Genomic DNA, 21,433 nt, shown 5'->3' with positions numbered 1-21,433 from the left:
ATAACATATTTTATGATTTTAACATTTAGCCAATTTAACATAATAAAAATTATGTTATTCTTAGTTTTTTACCCAATAAACTACAATAACTTACAAATTGAGTATTATTATTCTTACATTACCAAAATAATGATAGTTATGTTAAGGTGATAACAAAAATTATGAGCATGATTATTTTAATAGTTTACAAATGGCAAGGTAAAAAGTTTAAAATGGTTATTACCTACTGTTTTATTATTAATTTCATGAAACAAGATGCAAAACAATATTTTTTTCGGAACAATATGGTTATTAGTAAAGATAATAATTATTATAAAATAAATTAAAGATTTTGAAATTAGTTCAACCAATACTTGGCCAATAGTGACTTTTTATATAATATTATAGACGTATTTAATATGGGTAACTAAAAACTTGGACAAAATACATTCCTAGGTCCTAGTCACTTAGGGACAATACATCATCGTAGGGTTCTAGTCTTTTAAATATTAAAGCAATTTTATTAAATCATTGAATTTGGAAAACTATTATTAAGATTACTTAAGTAGGTATTACCTAAGATTAGGTTAGACCTGGGCTTATCAAGGGAGTTTGGTATAGGCAATTTCAATGTACCTAATGTTGAGAAAAAAAACAACATAAATTAAATACTAAGATTAAAAGTAACTCATAAATGGTTTAAAATGAAAAAATCGTGAAGTCAAACAGGTTTAACCGTGTTAACATTGATACAAAACCAAACTGTTTCCACAAAACTAGGAGAAATCGGAATATCTTATTTTGTTTTTATTTTCTTGATGTCACTTATACACAAAAAGAGTTATTTTTATTTTGATAATTTTAAAATTTGAACAACATGGCTATTAAACTTTTTGATAATATAGATTTAGGTCATAGGATATAGATCAGGTGGTAACATTTTTTTAAGCTTGTATGAAAAATATTATGATGCTTACATTTAAAATTAAAATATTATACATGTATTTAGGTATTAGATGGTATATGTTATTAAAAATTCGTTTATAAATAAAACAAAATATTTTGTGGTTTAATTAATATTTTATTTAAATGATTGAAATTATTATTGTATAGTCATTTTATTGTACATAATATATAATAAAAAATATTTTTATCTCGACTCTCCACAATAGCTGTATAAATTAACAGTTTAATAATTATCATATAAAACACTAATCAATGAATAATTATAACTATCAATTTAACTTAAGATAAAATGTAAAATAATATAACAGTCGTACAATTAATTAAAAATTAAAAAAAATACATACAAATTAATTTAGTTCTTACTTTAATAAAATAACTCTAATTGCATGATTCACTGTTTGTACATTAGTCGGATATATATCCTGAGTTTTCATAATTATTTTTTTCTGACGTCTCGTATAGTTTAGGAATTTTGATTGTATCGTTTGTCAGTTCAGAATTGTTCTGTATTTTTTCAGATTTTTTATTTTCTATTTCACGCGCCTCTCGTTCTTTATTTCCTTTATATATCCACCTAAAACGAAAAAAATTATAAGTTATGAAGTATTAATTTACCATTTGTATTTTGATATGACATAACACAATGGTAAGTAATTCATTATATATGCATTTCATAATATGTGGGTACCTATTTTTCATTGTTTTAAACTATAATTTGTCAGTTAGAATTTAAAAATTAGAATATTGTTTGAATGAAGCCGTTTAAAAAAAATGGCTGTACAGTAGATGTGGAGTGTGTGACTTTAATGGTTGTGTTCAATTTGAATTCAATGATAAATCATTGCATATGAAAAAGATTCTGAGCAAAGACTCAAAGGTCGGTTGGCTTAATAATATGTTACCTACTAAGTATATTCTATGATATTATTGCTATTAAAGTAATTTATCTTACAATATTAGTAATACAGTAGGTTAAATACATTTTTGCCAAAAACATTGCTTTTTAAAATGTCATTGCGTGTATACAATTTAATAATATACTTTATAAGTTTCAAGTACCCAAGAATGATATTTGTAAATTACAACTAAATAAATAATATCATTATTCTTTGTCCAAAATTGGACTCATTTTCTATGAAAAAAATTTTATATATACATTTTTTTGGATTTATTGGTTCCATCAACTACTGTAACTAGGTACTTACAAGTTACCAAACCTAAGAATTAAATTTTCAAGTATTTTGATGGCTCCAATATTTTTTTTGGCTACCAATAAAAAAGCTTAAAAATAATTTTGGAATTTCTAATTCAACTATTTTATAATATTTAATCAATTATAAATTTCTTTAACATCCCAAAATATAAGTACATTTTATAGTTGTTGCTTTGTCGGCTTTAATACTTACAAAAATATAAAAACCGCTGGTATAGTTAATCCTCCACCGAGGAGGAAGTAAGCTCCTGGGAACGTTTTCATTGTTGCTTTGTAAAATGCACTGTACATTGGTACATATATCATTGGAACAAAAGCCTCAAAAACTCCTACTACAGCACTTACTTGACCTAAACTAATAAATTATTATCATAATTAGTTTAAAATTATATTAAACCTAATAGTTTAAAAATTACCAAGTTCGTCTGGAGTGACAAGTTTAGTGAATATAGATCTAGTTGCAATAGAACCAGCACCATGAATAATTTCCACAACTGGGCCTAAAGAAATTAAATTATTTTGCATATTCAAATTTCAAAAAATTTATGATTATAAATAATGTACTTACCCAAATAAAATATGTATGTATTGGGTGCAAACGCGAAAACAAAACTACCAATAACTTTACTGATACATGCCATTGTAGCGATCAATGCGTCATCCATTTTCAATTTGTGACTGAAAACCCATAACGAAATTGATGTCCCTGAAATAAATGTTGGATAATGTATTTTATATTAAATTTATATTTGAAATTTACTTTTAGCAATAGTTAGTTACTTACCAATAAAGCCAGTTACCATCGTAAATGTGGAAAACATACTGTAATCGACTTCGTCCCAGTTAAATCGTATTCTTGTCGACAAGTACATAACTGACATTTCACCTAAAATGTGTGATTATTATAGTATTTTTAGATATAATAAAATGTATGATATGTCTCATATAATGTAACATATTACATAAACGTTCAAATATAGTTTACTAACCTGTCATGGGACCCATAATTATCATAAGAACTACCATCATCATCAAAATCCGGAGCCTTCTGTTGTCATTACCTTTTTTGAAAGTCACACCAAATGCATTTTTGATGTGTATCAAATCAAAAAATTCTTTGACATTTGTCGAGAATGACGGATTTTTAACTAATTTATTGTTTTCACAAACGGCATGTGTTTCATTGCTTTTTATGTCTTTAAGATAAAAAAATCCATAAAGTATACCCAAGAAGTATAAAGTAGAACATATTGAATATATTCCGTAAAAACCTAGCTTTTGGTACAGAATACCAGACAAAGCTATACCGAAAGATATCCCTATGGTTAAAGATAGGTTTAGCACTCCTATCCTAAGAGTTCTCATTTTCACCTGAAACAATAATTTCAATATATTACGTGTAGGTATTTATTTGGAATCAGACGAGTATTGAAAAATATCAAAAACTGTGTACCAACCGTGGTTACGTCCGAAATGTACGTGAACACACCCATGAACATGATCATCCAACCACCCGTTAGTGACCCGGGCACGGATTCGACCAGCCCGGCGATTTCCATTGGTAGTTCGTAAAAATAGAATACACAAACCAACAGACCTAGGACCCGCACGAGTTCCCCAAAAATGGGCAACAACAGGACCGGTTTCCTCTTGCGGGTCCTGTCACTCCAGGATCCGATGAAAATTACGAATATACACGGTATGGTGTGCTGTATAACCGACTGCCACATTGTCATGTCGGTGACCAGCTCCTGGACTTTTGCCTCCTGGTCAAGTGTATAGTTGGACTTATTGCGTTGTTCCAACGCAGTGCAAATTGCGTCGCTCATGTTTAAATTGACCCTGCATGATTTCTGTAAGTTCAGATTTTGCGTGGTGAGGTTGCCGAGTACACTTGACACGATGAAAAATGCGAGCAAAGGCTCCACCGTAATGTTGTTAATCATGTATTTGAATTTCGAGCTGAAATTCAATTTTTGCCATTTTTCGTGCTCCGCGTCCACTTCTTCGGCCATGTTGGTATCGTCGTTTGTAGATTTCTTAGAGAGCTTCATTATTGTTTTGTTTTTATTTTACCTCATTTCAGAACGAACATTATTTAATACCTATAAAATAAAATTCACCATAGTATCAAACATAATAATTTTTATCATACTACAAAATTATCTTAAAAAAAGCGGGTAATGGATGTCGCTCTGCTGTACATTAGGTGTCTAGGAGGTCACTGTAATGGATGGTATTAAATTTGAATTCAATGATATCATATCATTGCATACCGAAAAAAATTCTGAGCGGAGACGGTATATCAGTCTAGGATATTTTATATTGTTATTACTTATTATTAATATAATAATATGGTAACCGGTAAGTTCAATTAATATTATTCTTAAATTATCAGTGATGCTGGAAAAATGCTTACACAAATATTCAGTGAAAATGTCATGTATCTAGGGTCATTTTTGTTAGAGTTACACTCAAAACCAAAATTTGTCTATTCTGTGTTTGACTTAGACTAGAAGTCGGTAATAAATCAATGTTGAAAGTTAATCATAAATTGTTTAAAATGTTGAATGATAATGATGTTTCAACTGAAATTTATGTAAAACTAGTAAGTCTTATTTCTTATCAAACCATCAAACATATTGCATAGAATCACAACTTAGAATTTGTATTTATCATCAGTTCTTGAGCAATTCAAATTTGAAACTATTTTAATAAACCCACAAGCCTCATACTAAGATCTAGGAATAAACTACAATGCTCAGGCATGTTTATACAATTTGTTGACTTATTGTTATTTTAAGATTTAAAACAATGCACCACTATTATCTCAGATTTTAACATAGAGTCTGTATCTTGCCCAAATTTCCATTTAAAAGTTAGACTTATAACAATTGAATATGTATATATCAAGTGTATAAAAGTGAATATCAGCTTTATAAGTTCAAGGATTTTATGTATTCTCGCAGTTCTAAAAATAAGCTATTACGTAAAAGCCGTAGCCATACCTATTGAACAATAAGTAATAATGCTGTCTATAATATATTTTAACTATCTGATAAAAATGTAGGAGGTAGTAGGCACTACTTAATACTAATAATGTTTAAAATGATAATAAAGTAGGTATCGTACTTACTAATAGTTAAACAGTAATTGCGCAATTGAAAAAAATAATAGTACAAATTATAATAATGATATCAGAATACAATTGTATAAGCTTTATTTTACAAGTAAAAATAATGATTATGTATAATATTATATAATTAAGCATGCAGTACACGTTTATTGTAACTTAAAATTTTGAGTGAAGCTGTAAATTTACTAGTCTAATAATATTTTTAAAACATGGTATGACTTATGCGTATATTTTAATTACATAGGTATTATACGTTTCTTGAAACAATTATATTAGTAAAAAAAATATAAATGATGGTCGGTGTGTGTGCATGTGTGTTTTTTTAAAGTGTTGTCACGTACCTAATATAACATTCTTTCATATGATTGTGTACTATACACTAAGATGAAGGTAAAAAATACATTTCCACTAAATGTGAAAAATCGAATGCACTACAAATAAGTTATCAATACTATAAATCCTCACCGTTTATAATACATAAAAAAAAACTAGAAAACTCTATTTGATAAACCATGATGTTTATGTTAATAATACTGTATTGATTAATTAACACATAATAATAATTGTAATTACATAACAGATTATACTATTGTACATTTTTACTTACTGAAAATTACCACATTAAATTGATGTATGAATTAAAGAAAATTAACTATTATGGAATAGGTATTAAAATCTAACAGGTAAACAATTGTTTGTTTATTAATAAAACTATTTTAACATTGTTATTATCTACGTCACACGTAAAAATGAATGTTGTTATTGTATTACATAATTCAAATAACTATGATCAATGCTTATAATATATTAATATTCATGAGCATCGTAAGATAAACTATACATTTCAATTATTTTAACAGTTAACACTCGTTTCATACAATTGCCAACAAAGGCGCAATATTCCCGCAAAACGTTTACGGGTTCAGAATATCAAATTATTCTGATCGCAGTAGGTTGCAAATGGGTCACTGTAATGGATGTTATTAGATTTGAATTCTATGATATAAAATCATTGTATAGGTACGAAGAACGATTCTGAGCGAAGATGAATTTAGTTAAGGTATTTGATGATGTTATTGGGATTAAAGTAATTTATTTTACTTTTAAGCATTAGTAGGTACTCGAGTAGGTTTACTGTCAATAAAATTGCATTCGAAAAGTTATTGTGTATATAAAATATAGTAATATACTCTAAAAATTTCTAGTAGGTACCCCGAATAATATATTTTTAAATCACAAAAAAAGAGCTTGCATAAAATGCAAGAGCTCGATAAAATATTTTGAACCAATTTTTGGTAGTTTTTCTAACTCTTTGATAAATTATTGAAAAAATTGAAAAATTACAACTTCATTAAAAGTCTTATAGGTTCACTTGATTTAGCTATTCCAAATCATATAGATACATAGCTCAATAAACCCCTCTCTTCATAATTAACTAAAACTACTTGTTTTTACAATCCCAAAAACCCCGTAAAATGAAAGTATAGTAAAACATCGATACTTTATTTTTTTCCCGATCCGAATCTACAACTATACGTGACTTACCATAATATGATTAAATAATGTAATAAATACTGTGAAAGGTTTGAGTGAGATTAAAAGTTATAATTTTTTTATTTTCTATTAGGTACTCACATAAGGAAATATAGACTTAGTAGTTATTTAAATCTCTTAACCTTATCATTACCTATATAATAAAATATATATCACACGTCACACAATATATTGCCTTATATAATAAGAAGTCATGAAGTAATTTCATATCGCAGATAAATTTACTTGTACTGTTAACATAGGTATGTTTTTTGGGCTAGGTACACTTATTTTTCTAACCGTTACACTTTGTTGACATAGCAGCGAAAATCAACAATAAAAAAAAATTTAATTCCTAATAAAATTCAGCATGCTATTAGATATTTTTTCGCTGCACTAAATACCAAAAAACATACCTATAATTCTTCTATTTTCCTGGAAAAAGAAAAATCTATAGTTGCATGCTACTTATAATATTTATGAACCATTTTTTTTTTAACATATCACTGGGGGTGCTGTTTTTTAATGTGGAATTTTATTTATAATCAGTATCTAGAGGTAATACCGTCGCTTAAAATATTGTTGAAACTAGGTGGGTACTTAAGAGATGTCTCCAGGATAACAACAATTGTCAAATTGCAGTTTTTGTAATTGAATAAAATATTTATGTCACAAGTTATAAATAACAAATGGGGTTCATTTATTTCGTTTGTATTGAACCGGAAATAGATAGTTTGAGGAGTAGTAAAGATATATAAATCATATTTGAATATAATTTTTAACGGTAAATCATAAGTATTGGCAGTTTAATATTATTACTATAAATAAGTAAAATTATAACAATAATATTTAATGTACTTTTTGCTGATATTAATAAAAAATAGATTTCAAACAAATAATGCCAAATAGTAACAAATGGTTGATTGTACTAATTTATTTGATCCAAACAAATAATTACACAAACAGAACATTATATAGTTTGATGGCTGATTATTAAATAAATAATTATACCATTATAAGAGAAAACACGCATTATCTATACAGTAGATATACTATATAGCAATGAACAGTCAACGATATGTTTTTATTTAATATTTATAAATTATGTGATTCGCAAGCCTCAACTGAATCGAATCCAGTGACAATTCTCAAGCTCAAAAATGCTTCAAAATATTTTGGTATTAAAATACGATTCATTAGGAAATATTACAATAGTACTTGGTGCAGAGACAGGTGATACAGAACGTAGTTTTTTAAACGGTATTAAGCACCTATTCACCAATAGGTTAAGAATATACAGTACGTATAAAGTATGATAATATATGATGACATAAAATTAAAATAAACATTTTTAAGACTGTTTATTTGATCTCATTTAAAGATGAATTAAATAAAGGTTGATTAGATATCAAAATTATTAATGATAAGCAAAAACAATTTTTTTTTAACGTTTCCAAAATAATTTGTAGGCAAAAAAAAGGTGTCTTAAAAATTGTATTTAGCATGTTTAATTCAAAAATAATTTCAAATTTATAAAATTATTAATTTTAATTTTTAAATGGTCCATGAAATGTCGTTTCAAAAAATGTTTCTAAATTAAAATTATTTTAAAAAAATCCATCCAAAAACGTTAATACTTTTAAAAGAATTAAAAATTTATAAAGTTCATGAAAAAAGAAAGAACTCGTGAACATATATTTTATAGTATTTAAAATTAATTTAAATATTTAATATTAAAATTTCATATACTATAAGTTGCCCCCCGTTGGTATAAAATACTAAGTATTCTCGTATTATGATTTCTACGAAAATTACACAAACATGTATGCATTTATGCATTTATATGTATGTAGACTTCTAAATATAAAACAGGCAATAGTGAAATTGAGTATTTAGAATGGTTATCTAGAATGGTTTAATATGGTTATATCATTATATGCTTCGAATCAAATTGTTATCAATTATTTTGAATTAACCTATAATGAAATGCGAATTTATTACACTTGCAGCTCTGAACGTACCTAACCGTTATTTTTTTTTTAACGCCTCCTTTTCTTTAGGAATTTTAATGTTACACACAACGTATTATATGATTTAACATACCTAGTAATTATTAATATAATCACGAATTACTTTTCTTGTTTTTACGTTTCTAAATAAGGCAACGTTTCAATTACAATTTTTTACACCTTAAAAATTGTATAGTGCCTAATTATTTCAAAGATGAAAAACATAATATAACATAATATTTCTCGATAAGATACCAAAATATTGCATTTTGATACAACAAACCTTAACCGAAATTCGTTGTATTTTTTGTGAAGTATAAATTCTTTGGAACGTGTATATCTATGTATTTATTGTTGTATTAAAAAGTGTATTTATTTTCTGTATGGTGGCACACACTTTAACTAAACTACAATATTTCCTTAAGATAATGCATACCTTGATTTCATCTATTAAATTTAATTTATGCAGAATTAAAAATAATATATAATCAATATTTACTTGCTAATAATATCAATATGCAAAATAATAAAAAACAATATTAATGGTAAAATGTATTTATTGTGTAAATTATGATTAGATTCAGCCACTGAAAAAATATTTTTACAAAATTCAAAATCAATTTACCTGTTTTTCTTTGAAAATATTATGTTGCATTTAAAATTTTAAACTACATTCACTGTAATAGGTTGTATTTATTTTATTTTTATATGAACATTTTTTTTTAACATGATTTTTAGTAGATTTTTATTAAATTATTTAATTTCAAATTAGAAATAGAATGATAGGAGTACACTCTAAAAATTAGTAAAGGAATATTTCAATTAAATTATCTAATACTAACTGCGACTGATATCAACACTATACTAAATTGCACAGTTTAAAAATTATTATAATATTATACTATATCAGCTTATGAGACCTAATTAGTCTACAATCCAACTAATAATTTTACAGATTACATTATATAAATATATATATGTGCCGGTTCTATGAAATCATTTTAATCTTTATTTACTATACCTAATCGAATAATTTCATGTTTTAAATATTTGAATTTGTTTATGGATTTGGTTATATAATATTATATTGTTTACGTCCAGTCATTAAGATTAACGATACTGCAGTGTTATGATATAACAATGTTTGTTTATATTACAATGTTTATGTCAAGTTAAGCATTTTTCAAAATGTTCAATACCTACGATTCTATCATAATGCACAAGTATTAATTAAGTATCTAGTTGTTTCAAAAATATTTGCCTCGTAAGTTTATATTACTTATATGCTATAGTTACCATACTCAAATCAAAATAATGACTGAATAATATTATTATTTTACATTTTTTTCGGCTTTAAAATAATATGATATGACTATCAACAAATATATGTTGTATTGGTGATACTTTCATAATATCAAACAATTTAGCGAACAACATATTTCATTTTGTTTTTAATTATTTTGTATTTATCAAAAAGTAATAGTATTGTACACTGTTAATGTAAATAAACATAAGAAATATAAAATTTAATTTTCTATAACAGCTTTAAAATCAATAAAAAATTAGTATTGACGTTTACATATATTTTTTTCATGGGTATATATTTTCGAAGTATATCTTAGATTTGAAGTGAACAAATAAAATACTCTCCGTTCTTCGCATAAAACATTCACTAAGCGCAATCGATAATATAAATAACAAATAATTTGAATATATTATGTTAGGTTGTATATATTTTAATAGTTAACAATTAACAGTAGCCCCAGATCTCAGTAGTTACAGTTATTAAATTAAGAAAGAACTAAAGTGATAGTACAAATGTTATTTATTAAATCCATCGAAATACCAATAGCCAACGCTCAGTACGCATTGATAAATAACGAAGCTATTTAAATTTAAAAAATGTACTTATAATGTGATTACAATATAAATAACATGAATAAATTATAATCATCAATGTAAGAAGACTTAATTTGTTTTTATTATATCTTGTTATGCTCAATGTACCTACCTATGTAGTAATGATGTAATTTATTAATAATAAATATTAAATTCAAATTCAGAAAATTATTGGACTAAGAATAACAATCGTTTTTTTTTGTTGTTGTAATATAACTATAGAAGCCATCCCAACATAATTTGTTTTATTATAAACAGTGAGTCATAGTTAATTTTTAAAGGTCACATACCTACGTAAAATAAGTTCAATTATTTTCTTTATATCATAAGAAACATACCGCTATATTGTTTTCTCGTTTATCATTTATTTTAAACAGATTTTGTTGCGTTGTAAAATAAATATTATCTATAATAATTAGGTATTAAATAAATTCTATCTAATTGCATACGTATACATATTATAGCAGGTGAGTAATTACATAGATTGGTTATGGATAGAAAAGAAGAGAAGATGTTGGGAATATTACGCCATAAAACGAAGATTTATACAGTAATAACAATTTATTATCCACTGATTATAAATTATGATGCTTATTGGTCAACTATAATGTAATATATGCACGTTTACGTTATAAACAGGATATGTTGACAAAAAATGTAGACGATACCTTAGAGAGTACGAAAATTCTTACTAAACGTTGGGAAAACATATTGTCCGAGTATAATGACGCGTACTTGCATAGTCAAATTTTGGCAAGTCATAAACCTACCACGAATTATTACTCATAAAAGTGGTTTGCAACTAAATAATAAATTAAGTAAAAAAAGACTAATCTGTGAATGTATTTTTGGCACTCAAAAAACATTGAAAACAACTTTACATATTATTATTTAGTATATTTTTTATTTTATACCTATTGGTATTGAAACAAAATGTTGAACATTTTAATATTAATTTCAGTTTTACATTTTTTAGTCCTGCCAAAGATCTTTAACTATGCAAATGGAATTTAAAGATAAAATAATAGAGAAATTACAAAACGAGTTGGACGAATGCATAGAATATCGTTGTAGAACTGGTCAAAGAAATTTGGAATTGGTCAGTACTACATTAGGTAATTAAATTTATATCAGCTATACAATAAAGTAAAACATAAGTGTCTGTCTATGTGTCTGGACTAATTTTCATCGAAACAGCTGAATCGATTTTAACGAAATTTTTACAGGTAAGTAGAGGACTTAAAAATATTGAACTAGGCTTTTTTCTACCTCATTTTAAAACTTAAAGTGGTCCACACGTGCGTTTTGATCTTAAAAGACGAAAATTATTTTTATAATAATAAAAATGTAGTACAGCTTGCTGCCTAGATATAGACATATAATTCTAGAAAATATCAGCTGAACAATACAATTATAATAATTGTTTTTAAATCAAAACATAAGACCATTTTTTTTTCACTGATGAATCGTAAAGATAAATATTATGGTTAGAAAGAATAGGGAGAATGGATGTTAAAGTGAATGGTTAATGTTAGTGTTTACCTGATTGAAAGCGGGATACTAAAATATGTGTTCAAATTCAAAACCATAGATATAATCTTCGGAGTGCCGTAAAAAATTGAAAGTTAAAAAAAAAAATGGTATAAGGTTCCTTATAAGCTGTCATCATACAACTACTTAAAATATCGAGTACGCTATTACAATTTTTTATAGTTATTTGAACTTTTTATTTTTTCATAAAATTAGATATTCAAACGTAAAATAAGAGTTTGTATCAAATGATTTTAGTTCTTTTGCTGTGTTTAAAAAAAAATACTAAACACAGACGCTTTAAACGTTCCACATTTACTTATATTCATTTTTTATGCATAGTGAAATTTCTCTGTATTGACTTATGTTATAGTATGCGATATTTCTGTCAAAAATTAGTGTAATCTTCTGAATGGAGAAAATACTAATAAATAATAATAATGTAACATAAACTATTGTTAGAAATAAATGTTGATCTTCTAAGAGCAGGAACTGTTTTTAGTAAATGTGCCCATTATTGAATGAAGAACAAAATTAATAATTAATGTTTTGTAAATAAGCCCAAACAAATAAGACGATTTCCTTAGGGTCTTATGAGTGCTTAATAGTTAATAGCCATTTATTGACTAATATCACACATTTAATTTGTTGTTGTGGTTTTACTTATCATGGTGATAAACTTTATGTAGTGCGGAGTCGCCCCATCAACATATAATTACATACCATATAAATAGATAGACGTTACACAATAATGATCTATTAATTGTTACATGAAAGATGCATTTAAAAATGAAATTGAAGATATACATCACCAGTATCAGGCTGAATTAGAATTAGCACTACCTGTTGACTTGGCAGAACTAGAGGTCAGGACAAACGAGAACGATACTTATTGGAAGATGCTAAAATATGATAGTAAAGTGGTGCAAATGGAGATAGATAAATGGAAATCTAACATTCAAAATAAACACATTGAAAATATGGACATTGAACGTGGAAGGGTAGGTACAAAAAAATGTATTTAACTTCAATTTGTACATTTTACACTGAAAATATGATACCTATAACAAACAAGTCAAAGTAAATATTTACACAATTTGTATTCAAATTAATTTTAAAAGCTTAAACATTTAATTTGTTACATTTTAGTGACAATGACTCTGTAATTATTAAAAATATACATTTGATAATTCTTCAAGTAGTATAAAAACATTATGAATCTGTACAATTGATCAACACGATACCGTTAGTTGGGGTGACTTTGATAATACAATTTTTAAAATTTTTAAAATTGATCGATATGATAAATGTTAGTTAGCTGTTGTACGTTTCGTTACTGATAGTTAAACAAATTAAACAAAACTGATCACCATACATTTCCAGTAACGGTAACCAATAATGAATATTATATTGTTGTACAAATAACTGGGTTGATTATTAACTATACAAGTAGATAACTACTTGTATTATGCGTAACATTATATTCATCAGCGATGTCACTATACCTATATATGGCGATATGGATGAGGTGTTATAAAATATTTTATATTGTATAGAGTACAGTATCATATTCGATGAAAATATAAAATAAATAAATAGCATAAAAATGAAATACATAATAAATAGACGCTTTTTACCGACATTTACAGCCGACACTTACTGCCAGGTTACATAAAAAATCACTGAAAATTCAAAGAATCAGTAGTGAGCCCCTTAAACATGATTTAGTGTCTATGATAATTGTTTCATTAAATGAGTAAATTTTTCATTCAAACTGACACTTGTTATATAAATATATAATAGAATCGTCAGATGTACAACTCGGATTAGACATCCGATGAGTTTGATGAAATCGTATTGAAAATTGGTGTTATTATAAGATTTAAGATTTTCATCGATTGTTATAGTATTTCATTGTTTAATTTTTTTGTTTTTCATTTTGTAAGTACTAATAAGTATTTACTAAGTATCGCGTCTATTATTTCTAAATTTTGTCTCAGTCATTACGCCCTTTGCTCGAAATTAATAACTAATCTTTTAATGTAGTTCGAAACAATTATGAATAAATTTTGTTGGAGGGACTACATAATGCATTACACGAATATGAAGGATGTATACACTTCTACTTTGGATGATTATAAGAAACAAACTCAATATACGGCAAAAGAATACTCTAAGTTTAAATCAGTGAACGAACAATTATTAAGTACAACAAAAAAATTAAAAATTCGAATTAAAGATTTATTAGTGAGTTTAGACTTCGGGTTTACAGTAACGTACATGTTTTTACTGTGATATTAATAATACAATTATTTATTAGAATAAAATAAGTGCCTTGGAAAAAGAAATGGTCAAACCTAAATTATTGAAGGAATTAAATATATTAATACAAAAAAGGGATGAAGTTCAAAAGGGTTTGAAAAATTTTAGAATTAAGGTCGCAAATAATTCTAAGCTTGGCCACAGACAAAAGTCACTACTTTGCCAATCGACCAAACAAATAAATAGCGTATAAAGTAATTCATATTTTATAATGTAAATATTATTAATTCATTTACATTAAAATACAGAATTTAAAAATTAAATTGAAGAGGGGGGAAGACATAATGAAATGTATTCACAAATGTCAAGAATTGGAAACATCCGAAGACAAAGCTCATATTATTCCAATGTTATATGCATATGAAGATATTGACGAGGTAGTTAAATTTATCTAATTAAACAGGAATTTATACAAAAAAGCTGTTTCGTGACGAGTGTGAATCAAATACAATGTACAAAAAACATATTTATAGCATTAGGCAATAGAATAGGCTTACAAAACAAGATCTATGGAATATATTATGTAAATCATGCACTATTAATAACTATACTACTGTAGTAGAGTTCATGATTTAAATCCAAACCATTGGTGGTATTATAGGTATAAATCGGCTTATGTATAAAAAAACTAATGGTGTTTACAGTGCTGCGTGAAAACTATTTCTTTTTCAAACACCGAACTGAGCAAAGAACGGGCTTAAAATAATGTATATTTTTCAGAAATCTCTACAATTGCAGTATAAAATATAAATTAATATAAGTTAATTTATATTTAATTATATTTCAAAAATCAAAAATGGTTACAACATTTCTAACTAAATTATTTGTTACGACTTACGAGTGTTAAGTTAGACAAGTAGATATTTACTGAACTAGGAAATAGGTATATGAGGCAAGTCTGATTTATCATTTTTTTTGTAATTAGATCGTCAGAAGTTTCTCCATTTTAATATTATAGTATATACACTTTTGACTAAAATAATTTTTAAGAACTTAATTTTCGTTTCAATAGCTTATCTTGTGTTCTCGCGCGTCTTGGCCCTATCTAATCGTGCAAAAAGTCAATTTTCTGATCCATCATTTAATAATTAATAATTGTACACGAAAACAAGGTATTTCACAGTATTGAATAGTAGTTATCAAAATAAAATTAATTGTTGTAAAATATTCTGACACACTTATAGCCGGAAATTTTATACGCAGAGGTATTTGTAAGTATACTAATTTATTAAGATTAAATGTAAAAAATGGACATTTATCAGTTGTGACTAAAACACAATTTGTATTTTAGGGTCAGTATACCAATTTATTGCGATGATTATATTTTAGGTCAGTACACCAATTTCGCAGCTTATATTTTGGGCGTATATTAAATATGTATATAATATATATATATATTAGAAATACTAGATAGGTTATAAATGTGCTAACTATTATTGACATTCACTATGTGAAATTGAAAAAATTTTCGAACAAATTTTATATTTATATATTATGGCATGGTAGGAGCTAAAATTGTCCATGCGTTAAACTAAAAATAGTTACAGATGAACCAAACTAATTAGAAATGTATCATTTTATGTAGCCTGATAATCAATCAATAATGCAAGAGATATTGTTCAATATTCAGAACCGTGTGTCAGCTGTAAAGATCGAATGTAAAATTATTGACGAAAAGAACGAAAAATTACAACGTGAAAATAACGATTTACTTGAAAAAATACGTAACTTTGTAAATCAATCAGGAAATGGAAACCATAATAGATAATTCCTTTAAGATTATAACGATATCTCTCTTTAAAACATGTTTTCATACATTTAATTTATTTATCAATATGTATTGACTATAAAATATGTACGAATGAGTGCAACAAAATATGAAAAATATGGCATTATCGAGTGAAAAAAAAATAATATATACTATCCCATTGATGACGGAACAGGTGAAAATGCATAGTTGTGGTTTAAGCCGAAGTCTATCAGCCACGTTGCCTGTTATTAACTTTAATTATATTGGTTAGATTACTAACCTAACCTAACGTAACCTAGAATCGGCGCTGAACGTGAGCGAAATCTTTGAGATCGAAAAAAAGAAAAAGCACTCGAAAACCGATGGAATATTATTACCATTATCACCTTCATCTTTAACTACGGAAAGACGTTTCACTTCCCACACGAGTACTCTACCACACACTTTTTTTTTATTGATATCAAAAGTTTACTTATTATCTACACATAGAACTGCACAAGTAATAAGTAAATTTGATGTACAATACTATAATATTAAATCTGTTAAAATTATAAAGATTTATTCCAGGCAAAAAAAAGAAAAAGTCACCCATTATTAGAATACCAGTGGTAAATAAGTTACAGGTATATTAAATACTTCCGGTAACTGTACTTCGAAATATAATTTAGATATTTTATAATAAAGCTATAGTACTACATGTAACTGACCAAATCGTTGATATATTGTTAACGACGTTTTATTTTTTTATTGAAGACTATGGAAGAATTAACAAATAATACTTATTAATTTTTTTCTTTAATTTTCATATAGGAAAAAAATTAATTAATTTAAAATAATAACTCTTAAATTCACCTTATTGAATATTGTTTCTTATTGCAAAACTATCTATTATAGTGGTTTTAGGCAAAACCATCAACTCATCTTTAACTATACCTAGTTAATATCCACTTTTGTACTAATATGTTAACATTTAAAACTAAAATCGGCCTTTAGATTCCACACCATAATAATATTTTATTTAATATATTCGAATATAAAATAATATTATATTAATACGGGCAAGTGCTAAGTATATTCCATCACAATATGTTATTTGCAATATTGTACTTAGGGAATTAAAAGGCTTCGCAACACATTTAGTTTTACATTAGTAAAATGTAGTCTTTGACTTGTGTTATGGCTATTTGATATGTCAAAGTTTAACATATTGAAGTAGGTATCTATTTATCTACTATACATCCACCGCAACCATTGTACACAACCAATAACCATTGTAATTTAGTCTAAATTCCTTTGCCAATATGCACATGCATTTATAGTGTAATTATTGACAAAAGCTAATTAACGGGTCCATGTACTAACGGCTCTTTGAAATTATATACTTATTATTATTCACGTTGTCATAATATTTTTGATATTCATCAACTTGCTGGATGAAATGATTTATACTATTTATAGCCTGAATTCAGATGCATAGAAACTTACTATTATTGTATTTTCATTTAATGCACCGGTACATAATAACGGGTTCTCCTCATCGATTAATTACACCGATAGTCAGCTACTATAATATAATATATAGGAACATACTACTACTCTATTGTCAATGTAGAATTTAAAATTCGAACCCTTTGTTCTACACACAATGTGTAACGATGTATATTATTATTATTATTATTATTACTACTATAGCACTGCAATAGTTGCTAGAAATATTGGTGTTGGACGCTGTGCATATAGAACTATGTTTTTTTGCAATGTCCAACAGATTCGATTAATAGACACGAAACATTTTTTTTTTCATGGCTGCGAGCCAGAATAAAGGTCAATATCGTAATTTATGTTGATAATGGACGATTCATTTTTGCAAGAACATTATAATGTAATATGCATTTTATTTAGGAATATATAACTTTAGATTCAGATTCGGGAGATGGATTTGTACCTGTTTAGAATGATTAGTTTTTTTGTGCCAAAAGACATATTTTATATTTTAATATCTTCAAGGTTGCAATAGTGAATAACAACAATACTATATGATATAATATTATTTTTTTGGTAATGTATTCGATTTTGTTGGCAAAAGTTGATCCAAAGCACCATACAATTACTAGAATAGAAACTAAATTATATTTATAAAAATATTAATACATATCATTAGAAATAGCTGCTGTTTCCGCTTAGGTACGTTTATCGTAAATGCAATGATTTATCGTTAAATTCAAATTGAACACATCCATTATAGTGACCTAGGTAGTTACTCAATGACGAGGTACACTTAAGTATAGAGCGTCTTCCCCGGTTTTTAACTACAAATTAATATTTTAAAATATTGTACGACACACATGTTTTATTTAAATTGTGTAAACAACTCACATAATTAATTTACATACAATATTGTACATTTAATTGATAAATTATGGTTTTCTACGCTTCACAGACCTATACGCAATTGAGGGTACAATAATTTTATGATATATTTAAAAATATAAAATTATAAGGTGCGAATTTATTACAAGGTTGGAAAATAACTACACGATAAAATTAATCAGAGGTTGACGGATACAAAGAATTATTTCTAATAAAACATCTACAGCTATTGCGTTATACGAATACCTATACAATTTAAATTCACCTAATAATAATCAGTAATTAACCATATAATGTATGTGCTGCATTTAATTCATTCATTTATTCTTCAAAGTAGGTATTTAAGTGTTTTATTTTTTTATTTCAGCAGTTTTGACAATTAGAAATTTAAGTACAATTTTTTAGATTTTAGTGTTCAAGTGATTTTATGTTTCAGTCAGTTTATTGATTTTTGATTGTCAAAAATTTCAAAAATTTGTGAAAAATCGCTTCAGATTGTAAATTGTGCTTATATATTATATTGTTATTTTGACATGTCATTATTCAAACATTTCCCAATAATTTACGAGAAAAATCACGTAAAACGATAAATCACCTGATAAGTAAAATTAACAATGGACACTGAATGTAGATGGAGTAGATAAATACGGGTGGCACTAATAAAATCAAAATAATAATTTCAAACGAGTTGAAGAGTGATCAGCCTGTGATTAGCCTGCGGCGTCTATTCGACAGTTGAACACTTAATAACTAAATGCCATAAATTTGAAGAAGACTTCAAAAAATCCAACATCTCAATCAACTTTGATGTAGCTTTGGGTCACAACACAGGAGACATCATCAACATGATCAACTTTTTAAGAAAACTCGACCTGTTCAACCGTGTTTAGATGATATTTAACTATTTAAACTCAACTCCCTACTGTAGAACCTGCAAATATTGTATTATCTTAAAATAATTGTTTATATCTATCAAAATGTTAATTGAAAAAAATGGAATTGTTATTGTAAAAAATTGTAATTAATGGACTTTTGCAGCCTATGTAATTCAAGATTAATAATAAAAAAAATTGAATGAAAAACTACAATAATAATTTGACATAACATCACAATATTATCGAATCTTTCTTTATCTACGAGATTTTAAATGTCTCTGCTTCTTTGAGAATTTAGTATATTGCAATGTGCATGTTTATATACCCTGAAAACCCGATATACTTTTACTATAGATGTTTAAGAGATGAAGACATAGTAAATTTATTTGGTTAATTTATATATGGTTTAAAGTCCAGAGCGTATGGTGCAAATTGTGAAAAATAAAATAAAATCTTACCTTAAATATTCGTATGGAAATCAATTATGTTTTGAAATCTTGATAAAGCAACAGGTAGGTACACAGATTTGTTAATAACATGCAATTCTTTTATACTGCTGAATACTTAGCACCACTTTATTATGGTTCCGTACGTTACGGTTCACGAGTAAAATGTGCCACATTGGACTCGGTCAGGTCATCATCAAAACGATGATAATAAGTACTCCTTCGAGCAAAGCTTCATACACTATTAAAGCACCATCCGGGCTGAATTATTTATTTTACATTTACTTTTTATCATTATAAATTTATTGATACCCTCTCTGCTCGCCATGCTGCTGCTCTCACTTCTACGTATTATTATGCTATTAATTTTATACGAAACCCGTTATTATATTATATATAACCGAATAAAACCGTTTTAAAAACTATAAGTGTAAATAGACGTGTATTATAATAGTGTTATGACTTTACCTAATTGTTAAATATTTGATTATTCAAGGTGAAAATAAATCATTCCGGTCAATGTCGAAACGGAATCCAAGAAATACGACAAAATCAACGGTTCGACGTCGCGTCTTCCTGCACCGACTGCCGCTACGTGAACATAACTTTCGCGGTACGTCTCATATCGTACACGATTATTGCAGAACTGCGTGTTCAGTTTAACGACCTTCATGCATTCAACCTGTTTTCATTACCTAGCCTACTCCCCACTTTGACGGTCGTATGTTCGAAAACACAAGGCAGGGTCCAAATCGCACAATAATAATAAATACTACAAGTTTTTCTTTCATTTATTAATTATATTGCCTTGTTTTGTTTTGTTTTTGTTTTCATGAAGTTTTTCTCATAACAACCCAAAAAACAAACGTTAAAATAACCTTTTCTATTCTAAAAGTTATAAGTTGGATAAACTTGTATGTACGATGGATTTTTTTTATTAAAATTAAGCGTGAACTATTATACTATTAAACTATAATTAATAAGTGATTATTAATTTATTTAAATATCCATTTATCCATTTAAATAATATCGTAGGTATTTAGTTGTATATAAAATGAAACCAGAAATTAACTAGCCTAACTAACCTAACCTATGAATGACGATTGAATGTAATAATATATACTGTTATAGTTTCTGATGTTTATATACATCAGTGTAGTATACTAGTGTTCAAACTGGGGATATTCGAAAATATGAAATTCCTATCTAATAAACAATCGAAGAATCTGATCTTGTATAGACACGATACCGTTTTGTTTCAGTCATATTTAGCCATTTAGTGAGGTTTGTTAGTTGATAAGAACCACGCTGTTATAGAATGCGAGGAATTCAATTATTTTCTTATTACCATAAATAGTTTATTTACAATTCGAGAATGGCATGCAATTCAATGTAATATGTAATC

At 26.7% G+C, this 21,433-nt stretch overlaps 2 protein-coding genes across 5 annotated transcripts; one reads left to right on the top strand and one right to left on the bottom strand.

Annotated features, from left to right (window-relative positions):
- Window positions 1-1,255: 1,255 nt before the first annotated feature.
- LOC111029460 lies at window positions 1,256-20,683 on the bottom strand. Of its 4 annotated transcripts, none has more exons than XM_022308466.1 (8): window positions 20,497-20,683; window positions 3,616-4,263; window positions 3,148-3,529; window positions 2,943-3,044; window positions 2,727-2,864; window positions 2,575-2,658; window positions 2,352-2,508; window positions 1,351-1,519 (listed from the first exon to the last, which is right to left on the bottom strand). In XM_022308466.1, the coding sequence occupies exons 2-8, from the start codon at window positions 4,210-4,212 to the stop codon at window positions 1,351-1,353; spliced, it is 1,629 nt and encodes a 542-aa protein (XP_022164158.1). In that variant the 5' UTR covers window positions 4,213-4,263; window positions 20,497-20,683. The 4 variants fall into 4 exon arrangements, with proteins under 4 accessions (XP_022164161.1, XP_022164158.1, XP_022164159.1 ...); XM_022308467.1 differs by lacking the exon at window positions 20,497-20,683 and adding an exon at window positions 20,041-20,393; XM_022308468.1 differs by lacking the exon at window positions 20,497-20,683 and adding an exon at window positions 9,462-9,514.
- LOC111029462 lies at window positions 10,839-20,034 on the top strand. The gene is made up of 8 exons (XM_022308471.1): window positions 10,839-11,285; window positions 11,375-11,488; window positions 11,712-11,850; window positions 13,043-13,266; window positions 14,312-14,512; window positions 14,586-14,774; window positions 14,836-14,964; window positions 16,173-20,034. The coding sequence occupies exons 1-8, from the start codon at window positions 11,226-11,228 to the stop codon at window positions 16,353-16,355; spliced, it is 1,239 nt and encodes a 412-aa protein (XP_022164163.1). The 5' UTR covers window positions 10,839-11,225; the 3' UTR covers window positions 16,356-20,034.
- Window positions 20,684-21,433: the final 750 nt, after the last annotated feature.

This window comes from Myzus persicae, unplaced genomic scaffold (genome assembly GCF_001856785.1).
Source record: "Myzus persicae strain clone G006 unplaced genomic scaffold, MPER_G0061.0, whole genome shotgun sequence".
In the NCBI taxonomy this organism is placed as follows: domain Eukaryota; kingdom Metazoa; phylum Arthropoda; class Insecta; order Hemiptera; family Aphididae; genus Myzus; species Myzus persicae.
Note: the sequence above shows the minus strand (reverse complement) of the source record. Positions and strands in the feature narration are given on the sequence as shown.

Excerpts from the sequence above, each read along its gene's own strand:
- LOC111029460 (XM_022308466.1), bottom strand. The coding sequence starts at position 4,212 with ATGAAGCTCTCTAAGAAATCTACAAACGACGATACCAACATGGCCGAA. Across the intron at positions 3,530-3,615 it reads ACATTTCGGACGTAACCACG|GTGAAAATGAGAACTCTTAG; the intron begins GTTGGTACACAG and ends TTATTGTTTCAG. Across the intron at positions 2,865-2,942 it reads GATGGTAACTGGCTTTATTG|GGACATCAATTTCGTTATGG; the intron begins GTAAGTAACTAA and ends CATTTATTTCAG.
- LOC111029462 (XM_022308471.1), top strand. The coding sequence starts at position 11,226 with ATGGATAGAAAAGAAGAGAAGATGTTGGGAATATTACGCCATAAAACG. Across the intron at positions 11,851-13,042 it reads ATTGGTCAGTACTACATTAG|ATGCATTTAAAAATGAAATT; the intron begins GTAATTAAATTT and ends GTTACATGAAAG. Across the intron at positions 14,775-14,835 it reads CGACCAAACAAATAAATAGC|AATTTAAAAATTAAATTGAA; the intron begins GTATAAAGTAAT and ends ATTAAAATACAG.